A 17,133-nucleotide genomic window follows, 5' to 3' on the forward strand; every position below is an offset into this window, starting at 1 on the left:
TAAATAAAAGTAAAAGTTAGTTGAAATAATATAGTGTACTTATGAATAGTACCAAAAAATGCAATGGAGTCCATAAATAGTAGTAAAAATAAGCTAAATAATAAAATAATTTTAATTCTCCATCCCAATCCAAACTTATTATGTAAAAGTATAAAAATGTTATCCGAAAATAAGTTCAACCAAACAAGTTTTAGACATGTCAGGACTCGGGAGCTCATTATTGAGACTTGAGAGATCGGATCCTCTCCCAGCCTAGCTGGAAATGATTCACCTGCTATATCCCTTAATTTAAAATTTTCCAGAAGCACATGAAATGGAAAACATTAATAACGTCAATGTCTTCCCAATTAATAGTACTCACCAAAAACAAATACAAAAATGTCATCTATGACTATGACTCTATAACCCTATAATAAATTTCCTTTTTTGATAGTAGCATGTGGCTATTTTTTTTTTTTTTGGGTAAGCGTAGCATGTGGCTATGCGGCTATGCAACGCAACAATCTATATACGGTATTTCACAAGTTTATGGTCAGAAATTATTAGAAGCACATTTTTGGTCTAGACTACTAAAACATACAACTAAACTAACCTACCATAGCTACCACCTAATTCCTATTCTGATTGCGACGAACCAACAAATTTCTAACTAGAAATTATTGCTATCTATTTTAAATTTGCACTTTACAAGTTACAACGACTAAACCCTTTATATACTTGACAAAATACAAACGAAACCCATTATATTTCATATAGAATTTCTTATTGTGAAACACTAATAATGCATTAGCAAAAAAGAGAAACACTAGTAATGCATACACGTGCATTTGATTGAAACCAATTGACTTCTTTCTTTTGTTTCTGAAATATTTTTAGTTGGGTACCTTTGTTTAAAGCCAAATTCTGCTAAGAAAAGTACAAACATGGAAGACAATATTATGAATTTAGTTGTGTTTGGAGTCATTTCATGGTCAACAATATTTCTGTTGACAAGGAGGGTCTTCCCTAAGCTTTCATTTGATTTCTGCAACCGAGTTGTTTCAACGATTCATGCAATTTTAGCTGTAATATTAGCCTCTCTCACTGTTCAAGATTGGAGGTGCCCAGTTTGTCCCTTGGCTTCAAAATCTTCTCCAGAGCAGGTAATCTAATACTTTAGTTATTTCATTCTTCCATTGTTATGAGGTTGTTTTATTTAAAATCTTTTAGAATTTTGCACACTTTAGCCACTCTCTTCTTGAGAACTTGAACAAATTCTAATGAGGGAATTCCTTTTGGAGAGCCTAGTTTAAATTCAGTGATTGTTGTGTTTTAGTAACTCTCATTTTGATGGTGGGAACTTGATTGCTGAGCAGATGCAAACTCTAGCAGTCACCCTTTCCTATATGATCTATGATCTGTTATGTTGCCTCTTTGACAAGCGAGTCAAATTGGACAATTCGATCCATCATCTAGTCAGCATTGTTGGAATTGGAGCAGGCCTAATCTATAAGAAGGTATTAATCTTTACAATTTTTTTTTTTTGGTTATTTTGGGCCAATTATAATGTCTTCCTATGGGGTTTTGACACCATATTAGCATATGTTTGAAACAAAGGAGAAAGAAAAGAGAGCAAAAGAGGTGGTTGAAATTAATATAATAAAATTTACTAAGAGCTTTACAACTCAACTAGTTAGCAGATTCTGATGACTTAGATATAAAAGCTTTGATTCTCAAGACTCTCATCTAAGCATGATCAAATTATTAATCTAAAAAAAATTATATAATTTAGGTTTAAATAACTAATTTGGTCCTTTTTTTTTTATAAGTTACTATTTTGCTATTCAATTATTGGTTAAAGTTTAATATGATCAATCAACTAATTGATTGTTTTAATTTAATCCCTCAACTTTTAAGATCATATCGATTTCCCCTTCGAGTCTCATGTCCATTTAAATTTCAACGTACTCAATCATGGAAATTGATTTATGAAAATTTTTTACACTTTTTATAATAATCTTTTAACTTTTGTTCCATTTTACATATTATCTAATTTCATTAAAATTTAAATGGAGAGGAGATTTAAAGATGAAATTTACGTGGTTTTGAAAGTTTGGGGACTAAATTAAATGACACAATAAATAGTTAAGGAACCAAATTGAACTTTATCCTATATATTTGAAGGAAAAAAATTAGTAATTTAGACTAGGTATTAAATTTTATACCTGTAAAATTGTAAAAGCTTTCCTCTTATAGGCCAGTTCCTTAAATTATGATTTAAATGTTTGTTAATTTTCTTAGAAGAAAGACAATGGCTTTATCATTTCTACCAATTCACTGCAAAAAGTTTCTTGGGCTTTTGCATGCTTAACCAACTTTACCAAGTAATATCACACATTTCTTTTTTATGTAGTGTGGATCAGAGATGGTCGTGGCATTATGGATAACTGAAATTTCCAGCCCTTTCCTCCACTTGAGAGAGCTTCTAAAAGAGCTTGGTTACAAAGATACCGACCTTAATTTTGCTGCTGATGTGAGTTCAAATTCTTGGGGGCTCTTACCATCTTTTATATAGTTTGTGCTAAGGGTAGAACTTGGTTTTGCAATATGAGTATTTGTAACATGTGTTTACACATAGAAATATTCAATGGTAGTGACAATAATATAGTCTTACCTAGGTGAGTGAGCAAGTATTTCACGTTGAGTATTGTAAATAGTTCACTTGACATTACAATTAAAAACAAAAATTTATAGTTACTGTATTTAAGTTTTACCCTAAAATTTATAGTATTCCTTGCATCATTCATATCTGAATGCAACCCATCTAAATACACTAATCAAATGCTGCCAAATATCACTTTTTGAATGGACCATATAAATCATGGTCATTAGACTCATTACTAAGTTTGGAATTTGCACAGATTTTGTTTGCAATGATATTTACATTCGCTAGGATGGGGTGTGGGCCTTATCTCATGTACGTGACTTTGGCGGCTAACAATCCATTTCTCATAAAGGTATGCTACTATGCTCAATGTAGCGATGGATATAAATATAACTTGTATGTAAACTTGTTTTCTTTGGTTGTTACTTCCTCAAATAATTCATGTGTGTTCATCATGTTGTTTAGGCAATGGCATTGGGCTTGCAATTGGTTAGTGCCTTCTGGTTTTACAAAATCGCAGCGATGGTGAAATACAAATTGACAAAGAGGACTAGTAAAAAAGTCGCGTAAAACCTATTTGAACCCAAAAACTGAAATGGGCTATGGCAGAATATTGTGATCATCAAGAAGTCAAAGTTCCTGCCTACGGTCGAACTCGTCAACCAACTATATTGCACAAATCATTTATGAAGATAATCAACAACTAAGAATTCATTTATCACACAAAGAAATAAGGATAAAATCTTGAAATCCAATACACGCCTCTTAAGTTTGAGTTAATTAATATTTGTCTTTTTTGTTTGTAACTTTAACTTTGGTGATTTCATCAAAAAGTTTACATTATTGTTAATGTCGTCTTTTCATATTTTGTGTCAACTACCCTTTAGATGATGTAGTTTTTGTTTTTGTTTTTCTCAAATTTTAAAAATGTGTCTTTGTTCTCTCTCTCTCTCTCTCTCTCTCTCTGTTGTGGACATCTGTTTTTCTTCATCACCTTTTTGTTCTCTTTTCCCCTTTTTTAGCCATTATGATCTCCTTCATCTTTGAGCGCCACCATGTACTTCACAACAAAATCCCAATACCTTTAATTAACGGTTGCGATTGCTCATGTACAAAATAACTTTAATAAAATTTATTCAATGAAAATTAGGGCATTGAGTAATAGGGTTTTAATGGATTTGGGATTGAATATATTAGTGGAATTAGGTATCTTATGAAACCATTCTATGTGAAATCCACATATGCATGAGTGTGTGTCTTATATGTTTTGAGAGGGAGGTCTCATAAATGTATTTTTCTAAGATTTAATACTATTGTTGTTAAATGCAAAATACATTAATATATTCCACTACATAAAACTTAAAAAAAAAAAGGGAAAATACTTTTAAATAACATATGCAATATCTAACCTTCAAACGTTACTTTATATTCTTATAAAATAATTATATTATATTTTTTCACGCATCTTTGCGACTATATTTTTCCACACAAAGATGGATTTAAATTCTTAAAAAATAATTATATTACATTTTGCGTGAATTTGTGACTAGTATAATGTAAACTTATCTATAGACAATAACAATCATGGCCGGTACAACTATTTAAATATTAGTTCAACCAAATTCAGATGCTATCTAATTTTCAGTGGCCTAAATAATCTAATCTCCACGTTACATCCTAAGTGAAATAAAGCCATTATGAATAATCCATTTTCACTGCATAGTTGTAGCTGATATTCTGCACAACAATTGGTTGGAGATTCAAAAACATGACTCTAAGAAAATAAAGCACAATGTTCTTCCTTTCAAGCGCAAAATTAGCAATAAAATAAATAAAGAAAACACTGTCATGACATTTTGAGTAGGTTGATCATTTCCTTGTTTAGATGGATACAAGCTAAATCCCATATACCAGACTGGTAAAGGCACAAATGTCTGGAATGTCCAATTATGCAGTAGGTAGCACATTTCCAGACAGATGGAACAAGATGCACTGCCCAAACATCCATGGCTCTGAAAGGGAAATGACACAATGCTAGTCTTTTCCAAAATCAGCACTGTAGTGGGCACTAGATTCAAGCTTCTTTGCTTCATTCAGCTTCCGCACAGCCTGGGACAATATACACAGATGAAACAGAGGATATATCAATGCTTTTAAATTTCCTAAGCTACATGAGCCACAAATACAATTAGAATTAGCATCATAGCAGAAAATGATAGAGATCCCAATGGGAATAAGTGGACAGAGTGAAGAGGCTGCGACCTCATCCAGGACAGAAAACATCACAATGAGTTGCTCCACAGAATTAGAATAAAGTTTCGAACAAAGTAAAAGGCTTACCTTCATGAAATCTTCATGGATGACATAATCCCGTTCTGCGCGGATTGCTGACATTCCAGCCTCAGTGCAAACATTTCGAAGATCAGCCACATTAAATCCCTAAGACAATTCACAACAAATAACTAAATTAGGAAGCTGCAATAATTAAATGAAAAAAAGCACCAGCCAAAATCACTCACCTCTGCAAGCTTTACAACAGCTTCATGGTCAATTTCACCGTGTTTGGCAATTCCAGCAGCATGAATCTTGAGGATTTCCATCCTCGATTGCTCATTTGGCAATGGGATCTCAATTTTTCTGTCCAGCCGCCCCGGCCGAAGAAGTGCAGGATCAAGAACATCAGGACGGTTTGTTGCCATTATCATTTTGACCTATAAAAATATGTAAAATAATTCAATATTATTTCAGCTTAGCAAAAGAAAATGCTTGAAGGCTTGAAGAATCAGATAAAAAGATGTTCTGTCAACACATGGAGATTTACACTTAACAAACACATGTTATATGCAATATGAAGGTCTACAAATTTTACACTACCCCTCAACAAATACAACCAATACGATTTCACCAAAATCCAAGTCCATTTAATATACAATGGATTTTTATTGATGGACTTCAACAACCTAATAAAAGAATATTCAAATTACTTTTTATTTTTATTTTAATAATTGGTTCAATACATTATGTTTTTCTATACATTCAAACACATTGTTACATTAAATTTAGTAATCCTTAGAAAAGTAACTTAGTTTGTGTTTTATTGATTAATACAACCGTGTTTGAATTTAATTAGAAAACTTAATATATTACATCTAAATAACTTCACCTAAGTTTTACTTTCTAAAATTTAAAATATCCCTAGCATCATTCATTCATGAATGCAACCCATCTAAATACACTAAACAAATGCTGTCAAACATTCACTTTTTGAATGGACTATATAAATTAGGGTCATTACTAAACTTTGGAATTTGCACAAATTTTGTTTGCAGTAATATTTACATTCGCCAGGATGGGGGGTGGGCCTTATCTCACTTATGTGACTTTGGTTGCTAACAATCCATTTCTCATAAAGGTATGCTATTATGCTCTATATAGCGATGAATATAAATTTAACTTGTCTGTGAACTTGTTTTTTTTGGTTGTATCTTCCTAAATATTTCATGTGTGTTCATCGCATTGTTTAGGCAATGGCTTTGGGCTTGCAACTGGTTAGTGCCTTCTGGTTTTACAAAATCGTCGCGATGGTGAGATACAAATTGACAAAGAGGACTAGTACGAAAGTTGCGTAAAACCTATTTGAACCCAAAAATTGAAATGGGCTATAACAAAATATTGTGATCATAAAAAATTCAAAGCCCTGCCCTGTGGTCGAACTCATAGGCCAATCGTATTGCTCAAATCATTTATGTAGATCATAACTGTGATGTTCCAACTTGATTGATAGTGTGTGGATGTGTGATGAGTTCTACATCGAACGTTTATTGGATAGATCTAGACTTTATTAATAATTACAAGAAGCTTGAATTATGATTAGTCTTTTTGAGGTATAACATAAATGTGGTTAGGCTAGCGTTTTTCCTTGGGTTGTGCATTTTATTGTATTCTTAGACTTTTTAAATTAGTGTTATTTTTCTTTAGAGAAAAAATAGTGCTATTGACATTTTTTTTTTTAATCTGTCATTAACAATTTGTCACATAGACTTTGTTGTAAAATTTTTATGAAAATGTTATGCCCATAACTTGCATTAAGGGAAAAAATAATTTGAAAATAGGTGTTATTCGAAATTAAGTTCAACCAAACAAGTTTTAGACATGTCGGGACTCGGGAGCTCATTGAGTCATTGTTGAGACTTGCGAGATCGGATCCTCTCCCAGCCTAGTTGGAAATGATTCCCCTGCTATATCCCTTCATTTAAAAATTTCCAGAAGCACATGAAGTGGAAAACATTAATAAAGTCAATGTCTTCCCAATAGTACTCACCAAATAAAAAAAAAAAAAAAAATGTCATCTATGACTATGACTCTATAACTCTATAATAAATTTCCTTTTTCTGATAGTAGCATGTGACAATGCGGCTATGCAACGCAACAATCTATATATTTCACAAGTTTATGGTCAGAAATTATTAGAAGCACATTTTTGGTCTAGCTAGACTACTGATAAACCATACAACTAACCTACTATAGCTAGCTACCACCTAATTCTAATTCTGATTGCGACGAACCATTAAAGTTCTAACTAGAAATCATTGCTATCTATTTTAAATTTGCACTTTACAAGTTACAACGACTAAACCCTTTTATATACTTGGCAAAAAAAAAAAAAAAAAAAACGAAACCCATTATATTTCATATGGTATTTCTTATTGAGAAACACTAATAATGCATTAGCAAAAAAGAGAGACTAATAATGCATGCATGTGCATTTTATTGAAATCAATTGGCTTCTTTCTTTTGTTTCTGAAATATTTTTAGTTGGGTACCTTTGTTTAAAGCCAAATTCTGCTAAGAAGAGCACAAAAATGGAAGACAATATTATGAATTTAGTCGTGTTTGGAGTCATTTCATGGTCAACAATATTTCTGTTGACAAGGAGGGTCTTCCCTAGACTTTCATTTGATTTCTGCAACCGAGTTGTTTCAACGATTCATGCAATTTTAGCTGTAATATTAGCCTCTCTCACTGTTCAAGATTGGAGGTGCCCAGTTTGTCCCTTGGCTTCAAAATCTTCCCCAAAGCAGGTAATCTAATACTTTAGTTTTTTCATTCTTCCATTGTTATGAGGTTGTTTTCTTTAAAATCTTTTAGAGTTTTGAGCACTTTAGCTACTGTCTTTTTGAGAACTTGAACAAATTCTAATGAGGGAATTCCTTTGGAGAGCTTAGTTTAAATTTAGTGATTGTTGTGTTTTAGTAACTCTCATTTTGATGATGCGAACTTGATTGCTGAGCAGATGCAAACTCTAGCATTGACCCTTTCTTATATGATCTATGATCTGGTGTGTTGCCTCCTTGACAAGCGAGTCAAATTGGACAATTCGATCCATCATCTAGTCAGCATTGTTGGAATTGGAGCAGTCCTAACCAATAAGAAGGTATTAATCTTTACATTTTTTTGGTTATCTTGGGCCAATAATAATGTCTTCCTATGAAGTGTTGACACCATATTAGCATATATTTGAAACAAAGGAGAAGAAAAAAGAGCAAAGAAGGTGATTGAAATCAATACACTAAAATTTGCCAAGAGCATTATAACTCAACTAATTGGCACATTCTTGTGTTTTGGGTATAAAAGCTTTGACTCTAAAGATTCTCATCTAAACATGATCAAATTATTAATCTAAAAAAGTATACAATTTATGTTAAATTACTAATTTGGTCTTTATATATATATATGTATGTATGTATGTATGTATATAAGTTACTATTTTGATATTCAATTATTGGTTAAAGTTTAATATGATCAATTGACAAACTAATTGTGTCAATTTAATCCCTATACTTCTAAAATCATGTCAAATTCACCTTTGAGTCTTGTGTTTGTTAAAATTTCAACAAAATAAGTCATTGAAATTGATTTATTTAAAAATTTTACACTTTTATTGAAATTTATTAACTTGTGTTCCATTTTACATATTATCTAATTTTGTTAAAAATGAGGAAGAGATTTAAATATAAAATTGACTTGGTTTTGAAGGTTTGGGGACTAAAGTGCCGAACAAAATTGGCCTCTGCCCTTTTTGGGCAAAATAAATAGCATTCTACCTCCTTTCCCAAAATAATTAGGGAAATGCTCCTCTTTTGAAACTCGACTTTCTCAAAATCGAGTTTAAAAAAAAAAAAAAAATTCTAGAGCCCTATAGTGGCGTTTTAAGGAGCCTATAGTGACGTTTTAATGACCTATAGTGACATTTTGTAACTTGATTTTCATGAAGTTGAGTTACATGCAATTTTTTACCTATAACTTGATTTCATGGAGTTTGAGTTAAAAAATGCCACTATAGGTTCTTAAAATGTCACTATAGGTCCTTAAAAACATTACTATAAGAGTTAACTCGATTTTGAGAAAGTCGACTTTCAAAAGAGGGGCATTTCCCTAATTAGTTTGGGAAAGGGGGTAGAATGCTATTTATTTTGCCCAAAAAGGGCAAAAGCCAATTTTGTCCCTAAAGTGCCACAATTAATAGTTAAGGAACCAAATTGAACTTTATCCTGAATTTGAAGGAACGAATTAGTAATTTAAACTAGGTTTTAAATTTTATACTTATCTCTCTCTCTCTCTCTCTCTCTGAGTTTCCCCTTATAGGCTAGTTCATTGAATTTCGATTTAATTGTTGTTAATTTTCTTAGAAGAAAGACAATGACTTTATTATTTCTACCAATTCACTGCAAAAAGTTTCTTGGGATTTTGCATGCTTAACCAACTTTACTAAAGTAATATCACACATTTCTTTTCTATGTAGTGTGGATCAGAGACGGTCGCTGCATTATGGATAACTGAAATCTCCAATCCTTTCCTCCACTTAAGGGAGCTTCTAAAAGAGCTTGGTTACAAAGACAATGACCTTAACTTTGCTGCTGATGTGAGTTCAAATTCTTGGGGGCACTTACCATCTTTTCTATAGCTTGTGCTAAGGGTGGAACTTGGTTTTGCAATATTAGTATTTGTAACATGTATTTTCGCATGGAAATATTCAATAGTAGTGACAATGATGTAGTCTTACCTAGGTGAGTGAGTTAGTATTTCACATTGAGTGTTATAAATAGTTCACTTGACATCAAAATTAAGTAAATTAAATTGGACATGTGGCACAAAATTAAAAAACAATTAGAAACTAAGTTGGATTCAATTTAGATTTTGGATGTGCTTTGAATTTAATATAATATATGTGATATGATGTTCTTAATGTTGAGTTTGGATTTTACATATGAATTATTAATTATGGGTGGGGTAAAATTCAATAAAGGTTTTGTTAACGAGTATCCTAAAGGCACAAATTAAAGAATAATAGATAATTAAATACTATCATTCAATATGAGTTGTAATGCATGTTTTTCATGAAAATAAAAAAATAAACTTAACAATAATCTATAGATGTGCATGCACAAATTTATTATGGTTGTATGTGCCTTTCTTGATATGTTTGTTGAATTTGACTTTTTTTTTAAAAAAAATGTATAAAACCCTCATTTAATAAAACATTAAATGCACATTAACTTATGCTCTTGAGACATTAAGGCATTCGTCAACAAAAGTTCTAATGGAAATTTTACTTTTAAGGGCCTATTATTGACATCATTTTATTATATACCAATCACAAGTCACAACAGATCCATTAATAATTGTGAAAAAAAAAATCATAAAATTTTTTGTGTTATTGAATTTATTGAAGCTCCATCCACAACTACCACCAATCTAGTTTACCAAAAGCCAAGTCCTAACAATAAACAATGGATTTTGATTAATGGACTTCAACAACCTAATAAAATTGGTGCAGTATATTAGGTTTTCCAATTAAGTTCAACCACATCGTTGCACCTTAGAAAAGATAACTTGGTTTGTGTTTTATCAATTAATACAATAGTGTTTGAATTTAATTGAAGAATATAATGTATTACACCTAAATAACTGTATCTAAGTTTTACCCTAAAATTTAAAGTATCCCTAACATTATTCATATTCTGAATGCAACCCATCTAAATACACTAATCAAATGCTGTCAAACATCAATTTTTGAATGGACTATATAAATCATGGTTATTAGACTCATTACTAAGTTTAGAATTTGCACAGATTTTGTTTGCAGTGATATTTACATTTGGCAGGATGGGAGGTGGGCCTTATCTCACTTATGTGACTTTGGCTGCTAACAATCCATTTCTCATAAAGGTAGGCTACTATGCTCTATATAGCAATGAATATAAATATAACTTGTATGTGAACTTGTTTTGATTGGTAGTAACTTCCTCTAATAATTCATGTGTGTTCATCATGTTGTTTATGCAATGGCATTGGGCTTGCAACTGGTCAGTGCCTTCTGGTTTTACAAAATCGCAGCGATGGTGAAATACAAATTGACAAAGAGGACTAGTAAAAAAGTCGCGTAAAACCTATTTGAACTCAAAAACTGAAGTGGGCTATGGCAGAATATTGTGATCATCAAGAATTCATAGTTCGTGCCTATGGTCAAATTTGTCAGCCAACCGTATTGCACAAGTCATTTATGTAGATAATCAACAACTAAGAATTCATTTATCACACAAAAGAAATAAGGTTAAAATCTTGAAATCCAATTTATGCCTCTTATGAAGTTTGAGTTAATATTTGTCTTTTTTTTTGTAACTTTTACTTTTGGTAATTTCTTCAAAAAGTTCACATTATTGTCAATGTCGTCTTTTCATATTTTGTGTCAACTACCCTTTAGATGATGTAGTTTTGTTTTTGTTTTTCTAAAATTTTAAAAATGTATCTTTGTTCTCTCTCTCTCTCTGTGTTGTGGACATCTGTTTTTCTTCATCACCTTTTTGTTCTCTTTTCCCCTTTTTTAGCCATTATGATCTCCTTCATCTTGAGCGCCACCATGTAGTTCACAACAAAATCCCAACCCCTTTAATTAACGGTTGCGATTGCTCATGTGGACAAACTAAAGTTTAATAAAATTTATTCAATGAACATTAGGGCATTGAGTAATAGGGTTTTAATGGATTTGGGATTGTATATATTAGTGGAATTAGGTATCTTATGAAACCATTCTATGTGAAATCCACATATGCGTGGATGCAGCTCTTATATGCTTGCTTTGAGAGGAAGGTCTCATAAATGTATTTTTCTAAGATTTAATACCATTGTTGTTAAATGCAAAATACATTAATATATTCCATTACATAAAACTTAAAAAAATAGGAAAATACTTTTAAATAACATATGCAATATTAAACCTTCAAATTTTACTTTATATTCTTATAAAATAATTATATTATATTTTCCTGGGACTACATTTTCCAACACAAAGATGGATTTATATTCTAAAAAAATAATTATATTACATTTTGCATGAATTTGCGACTAACATACACTGTAAACGTTTCTGTAGAAAATAACAATCATGGCAGGATCAACTATTTAAATATTAGTTCAACCAAATTCAGATGCTATCTAATTTTCAGTGGCCTAAATAATCCAATCTCCACATTTACATCCTAAGTGAAATAAAGCCATTATGAATAATCCATTTTCACTTGCATAGTTGTAGCTGATATTCTGCACAACAATTGGTTGGAGATTCAAGAACATGACTAAGAAAATAAAGCACAATGTTCTTAGCCCAAAATTAATAGTAAAATAAATAAAGAAAACACTGTCATGAGAATCCTCATTTTGAGTAGGTTGATCGTTTCCTTGTTTAGATGGATACAAGCTAAATCCCATATACCAGACTGGTAAAGGCACCAATGTCTGGAGTGTCCAATTATGCAGTAGGTAGCACATTTCCAGACAGATGGAACAAGATGCACTGCCCAAACATCCATGGCTCTGAAAGTGAAATGACAGAATGCTAGTCTTTTCCAAAGTCAGCACTGTAGTGGGCACTAGATTCAAGCTTCTTTGCTTCATTCAGCTTCCGCACAGCCTGGGACAATATACACAGATGAAACAGAGGATATATCAATTCTCTTAAATTTCCTAAACTACATGGGCCACAATTACGATTAGACAGAGATCCCAACAGGAATAAGTGGACAGAGTGAAGAGGCTGCAACCTCATCCAGGACAGAAAACATCACAATGGGTTGCTCCACAGAATTAGAATAAAGTCTTGAACAAAGTAAAAGGCTTACCTTCATGAAATCTTCATGGATGACATAATCCCGTTCTGCACGGATTGCTGACATTCCAGCCTCCGTGCAAACATTTCGAAGATCAGCCCCATTAAAGCCCTAAGACAATTCACAACAACTAACTAAATTAGGAAGCCGCAATAATCAAATGAAAAAAAGCACCAGCCAAAATCACTCACCTCTGCAAGCTTTACAACAGCTTCATAGTCAATTTCACCGTGTTTGGCAATTCCAGCAGCATGAATCTTGAGGATTTCCATCCTTGATTGCTCATTTGGCAATGGGATCTCAATTTTTCTGTCCAGCCGCCCCGGGCGAAGAAGTGCAGGATCAAGAACATCAGGACGGTTTGTTGCCATTATCATTTTGACCTATAAAAATATGTAAAATAATTCAATATTATTTCAGCTTAGCAAAAGAAAATGCTTGAAGGCTTGAAGAATCAGATAAAAAGATGTTCGGTCAACACATGGAGATTTACACTTAACAAACACATGTTATATGCAATATCAAGGTCTACAAATTTTACACTACCCCTCAACATATAATGTGCAATATATATATATATTATATACACATATTTATCTGGTTAAAAAATATACACATATTTATAAGTAATAAAATTCATTGATAGAAAAACATATAAAAGGTCAAAGCACACGAGGTGTGTAGTAAGGTAAGCATGAGAACAAACATATAACATGCAATATCATGGATATATGATAACTTGCCCAACATAAATCAAGCGAATCAATGCTATTTAATTCCCTGCAATCTCCAAACCTTTAACAACAACTTATACATGAAATCTATCTTTTCCTATACAAATCAACTATGGAGGAAATTTTTTAAAATTAGGTTAAAAAGGCTGCCATGCAATGGCATGATTTCATAAGAGCTACCCCCTCACCCACCTCTTTTTAACTTCCCCACCCCCCAACCAAAATACAGCATGAATGTTTATGTGAGCAACTTTAATCCTCTCCAAAACTGGTTTATAACCACGACATACCTTTCCAAGCTGATCAAATCCATCAAGCTGATTAAGTAACTCCATCAGTGTTCTTTGAATTTCACGGTCAGCACTTGTCCCCTCACTGAAACGGCGCCCACCAATGGCATCAATCTCATCCATAAAAATGATGCAGGGCTTCACAAACCCAAAAACAAGGCAAAAGAGAAAAATTACTCCCTCATGAAGATGAAGTATATATGAAGAAAAAATTTCACAACTCAAATGATCTTACCTGGTGATCGCGTGCATATCCAAACATTTCTCGTATCAACCGTGCACTTTCCCCAATGTATTTATCAATTATGGCACTTGAAACAACCTATATCCACATGAAAAGTGAATGCAAAAATTATAATATATCATTAGCAAAAATCACAAAACAAAAGCATACTCAAAAGTATTGGTACATGTAACAAAAACTCACCTTTAAGAAGTTTGCATCTATGTTACTTGCAATAGCTCTAGCTAACAATGTCTTGCCAGTACCAGGAGGTCCATAAAGAAGAACACCCTGAAAAAGAAAAAAGGAACACAATCCATTCATCTAGGCCTCTTAATGAACATTATTCTGCAGCAATGTCAAATGAATATGCTGCCCATGAATATAGAAAAGGGTTGGGGGTGGAGGGGGGAAGAAAAAAGAGTAAATTTAGTAACCTTAGGAGGTTTGATTCCAACTCTAATGAAGAGCTCAGGATTCATGAGGGGTAGCTCAATAGATTCTCTCAATTCTCTGATCTGATCAGATAAACCACCTACAGCAGAGTAGCTAACATTACCAGGATCTTCATGCAGCATGTTATAAACAACTGGATCGACCTGTCAATTCAAACAAACAGCTATGAACAAAGAATCTTACAAGACCACAGTTATTTTCATAACTATGATATTAGATAGTCGAACTGCAGAAACATCAGTGCCATCAACTACTAATATTTTTAGTTAGCATTGCAATCCAACAATTTAACTTGCCATGATAACTTACTTCACGAGGAAGAGCCCGCATGATAGTGAGTGTTGTCATATCAAGAACCACTCTTGTTCCAGCAGTAAGTTTTTCCTTGTCCACTTTACTACGGCAGCCAACAACATACCTGGGCCCACTGCTCGCTTTAACAATCACTGAAACCACAAGCAATCAAGTTCTACAATTATTAACCAACTCTAAAGAACACCTCAACCCAGAAAGCATGTAATAAGAAAGATGAGGGAGGAAAAACAACTCCCAGACAAGCAATTTTTGCATTCTATTTTTTTTAATAATATTTTTATTGAAAAAAACAAAAACCCACTTCATGTACATAATAATTAACACAAAGAAGTCTAAAGAAGTACAAAGAAGGGGTATTATGTACATATTCAGAGATGGAATTACTATAATATTATTGGTAAAGCAAAAATCTAATAAACAATGTTAGCAATTGAATCCCTGAAACAAATTATGCGTACTATACATCAAATAACTCATGTTTTCGTATATGAAAATGTATCATATAATGCAATTACACAAGCCAAGAAAAATTATTTGATGTTCAAAACATATGTGAGGAAATTCTAATAGGTGCCCGGTGCAGTAGCTTATTCAAATTCATCAGAATCTCATAGCACAGCTTAAACTCAACAAATCATAATACACAATGCTGCTACACATGTCAAATCTTAATGCTGCTAAAATAAGGACCTAAATGGGGGAGTGAGGCGGGGGACAAAGGAGAACTTACAGCGTTCATTGTCGAGGGGCCTGAGAACTTCTCCAATGATCTGCCCAACACTTTGAAGCGACTTCAAGTCATCTTCTGTTTTATTGAACTCCTTCTTCGAAGCTCGCAAATTCTCCCTCACTGCAAATTCATTCATTATTCCACCTCAACGTTAAGGCAAGCTTTAAAAAAAAGTGCATAATGGTTTACAAAACAGAAAACTTCAAAAACACAAACGAAAACAAAAGAAAGGTTCAAATTTGATCAGCTAAATATGCAAAATAAGTAAAATTTTCCATCTTGCGAACTCAATTGCTTGAAACCATAGATCCTTGAAGTCTAACATATTATAAACCGTGAAATTAAACACTAAGCATATCAAAAGCACAAATTTTTAATTCCAAAACCCCTAGGTTTTATAGTGAAAATCACAAAATTGAATCAGATTCAAAGATAATCGATGATGAATAACGATGAATAGCTGAAAACCCTAAGAATAAAGAACTTTCCCAAATCATTCGAAGCTAATAGAAGACTGAAACCCTAGCTATAATCTGAATAAGAAAAACAAAGCTTTTTTTTTAGATTTAGATTGAAGGGATAAAAGGAAAGGAATAAGGGTTTGGAGAGGGAGAGAGAGAGACGGACCAGATCGGACTCGGGATTCGAGTTCCTTGTGCTGAAGGAGTTTCTTGCGGTACTCGGCCACCGCATTACGGCGTCGTGTTGCCTCTTCCGCGTCGCTCATCTTCGCACTTTTGAAAATAGAGAATGTCCAACTCTGAAGAAAACGAACCAAGGTGGTTTTTAACTTGAGAAAGAAGTAGCCTCTTCACTCTTTGTGCTTCTCTAATTCTTAATATATTGCTAAGCTGTATTATATTTATCGGAGAGGAGAGCACTCCAAAAGAAAAAGAAAAAGAAAATAATAATAGCTGATACAGGCATACAGCTTCGGTTTTGCGTGGTTAATTTACCCCTCTTCTGCGTTCTTACAAAAAAATCAACCAACACGTCGTCGTATGATATGGGGTATAAATAATTGTATAAAGAAAGTTTTCTATTGACAATTTAATTAAACTCACCTTATTTTATTTTACCAAAATAAATTAGACTTAATTTCTATCCTTTTATTAAATAAAAAAAAGTAAAAAAAAAAAAAAAAAAGACTTACAACTAACTTCTTCTTTTTATGTATTTTTATTTATTTATTTTATGTAAATATATAGTGGGAGATAGGTAAAATTTGAACCACAAACATGGGACACTACCAATGATGCCATAATCATTAGACTATTACTTAAATCCAACTTGATCAACGAATCAGATTAGAATGTAGGGGCAGACCTCGTTTCAAGATTTAACTAGAGTATGTATCCTATTAAAAGTTTTATAACTCAATTAATATTTTCTAGTATTTTTAATGAATGTTCAAATATCTTCCTAACTACCGAATTACCAAATTAAAAAAAAAATAAATAAAAAAATAAATAAAATCAAGGCCTTGCCAAACCTGACCCAAAATGCCAACTTGAGCCAAATCAGGTCAGCCCTTCCCTGTAACGTTGTGTTGGGCCCAAGCCTAATTTCAGAAGG

At 32.6% G+C, this 17,133-nt stretch overlaps 4 protein-coding genes across 9 annotated transcripts in view; 3 read left to right on the forward strand and 1 right to left on the reverse strand.

Moving 5' to 3' along the window:
• LOC126712308 (uncharacterized) overlaps positions 1 to 6,346 on the forward strand; it is a 23,355-nt gene extending 17,009 nt beyond the window's left edge. The window contains exon 5 of the mRNA XM_050411595.1: positions 6,169 to 6,346. Within this exon, the coding sequence (XP_050267552.1) occupies positions 6,169 to 6,273 (105 nt within the window). The 3' untranslated portion in view covers positions 6,274 to 6,346. The remainder of the gene's footprint in view (positions 1 to 6,168) is intronic.
• Positions 725 to 3,590, forward strand: LOC126712307 (uncharacterized). The gene is made up of 5 exons (XM_050411593.1): positions 725 to 1,142; positions 1,356 to 1,496; positions 2,393 to 2,512; positions 2,901 to 2,996; positions 3,110 to 3,590. The coding sequence occupies exons 1-5, from the start codon at positions 924 to 926 to the stop codon at positions 3,212 to 3,214; spliced, it is 681 nt and encodes a 226-aa protein (XP_050267550.1). The 5' UTR covers positions 725 to 923; the 3' UTR covers positions 3,215 to 3,590.
• On the reverse strand, positions 4,327 to 16,436 carry LOC126712305 (26S proteasome regulatory subunit 10B homolog A). 5 transcript variants are annotated; one of them, XR_007651098.1, is made up of 11 exons: positions 16,186 to 16,422; positions 15,559 to 15,678; positions 14,823 to 14,959; positions 14,495 to 14,656; positions 14,262 to 14,348; positions 14,070 to 14,156; positions 13,835 to 13,972; positions 13,002 to 13,193; positions 12,823 to 12,921; positions 12,464 to 12,614; positions 4,327 to 4,602 (listed from the first exon to the last, which is right to left on the reverse strand). XR_007651098.1 is itself a non-coding variant. In XM_050411590.1 (10 exons), the coding sequence occupies exons 1-10, from the start codon at positions 16,283 to 16,285 to the stop codon at positions 4,679 to 4,681; spliced, it is 1,197 nt and encodes a 398-aa protein (XP_050267547.1). In that variant the 5' UTR covers positions 16,286 to 16,436; the 3' UTR covers positions 4,327 to 4,678. The 5 variants fall into 5 exon arrangements, 3 of the variants coding, with proteins under 3 accessions (XP_050267547.1, XP_050267546.1, XP_050267545.1); XR_007651097.1 differs by having other exon boundaries at positions 4,327 to 4,359; positions 12,223 to 12,614; positions 16,186 to 16,421; XM_050411590.1 differs by lacking the exons at positions 12,464 to 12,614; positions 12,823 to 12,921; positions 13,002 to 13,193 and adding exons at positions 4,985 to 5,083; positions 5,164 to 5,355 and having other exon boundaries at positions 4,327 to 4,753; positions 16,186 to 16,436.
• On the forward strand, positions 7,334 to 11,442 carry LOC126712306 (uncharacterized). Of its 2 annotated transcripts, none has more exons than XM_050411592.1 (5): positions 7,334 to 7,725; positions 7,938 to 8,078; positions 9,447 to 9,566; positions 10,778 to 10,873; positions 10,987 to 11,442. In XM_050411592.1, the coding sequence occupies exons 1-5, from the start codon at positions 7,399 to 7,401 to the stop codon at positions 11,089 to 11,091; spliced, it is 789 nt and encodes a 262-aa protein (XP_050267549.1). In that variant the 5' UTR covers positions 7,334 to 7,398; the 3' UTR covers positions 11,092 to 11,442. The 2 variants fall into 2 exon arrangements, with proteins under 2 accessions (XP_050267549.1, XP_050267548.1); XM_050411591.1 differs by having other exon boundaries at positions 7,336 to 7,725; positions 11,016 to 11,441.
• Positions 16,437 to 17,133: the final 697 nt, after the last annotated feature.

The sequence above is a fragment of the Quercus robur genome, chromosome 2 (genome assembly GCF_932294415.1).
Source record: "Quercus robur chromosome 2, dhQueRobu3.1, whole genome shotgun sequence".
Taxonomy (NCBI): Eukaryota; Viridiplantae; Streptophyta; class Magnoliopsida; order Fagales; family Fagaceae; genus Quercus; species Quercus robur.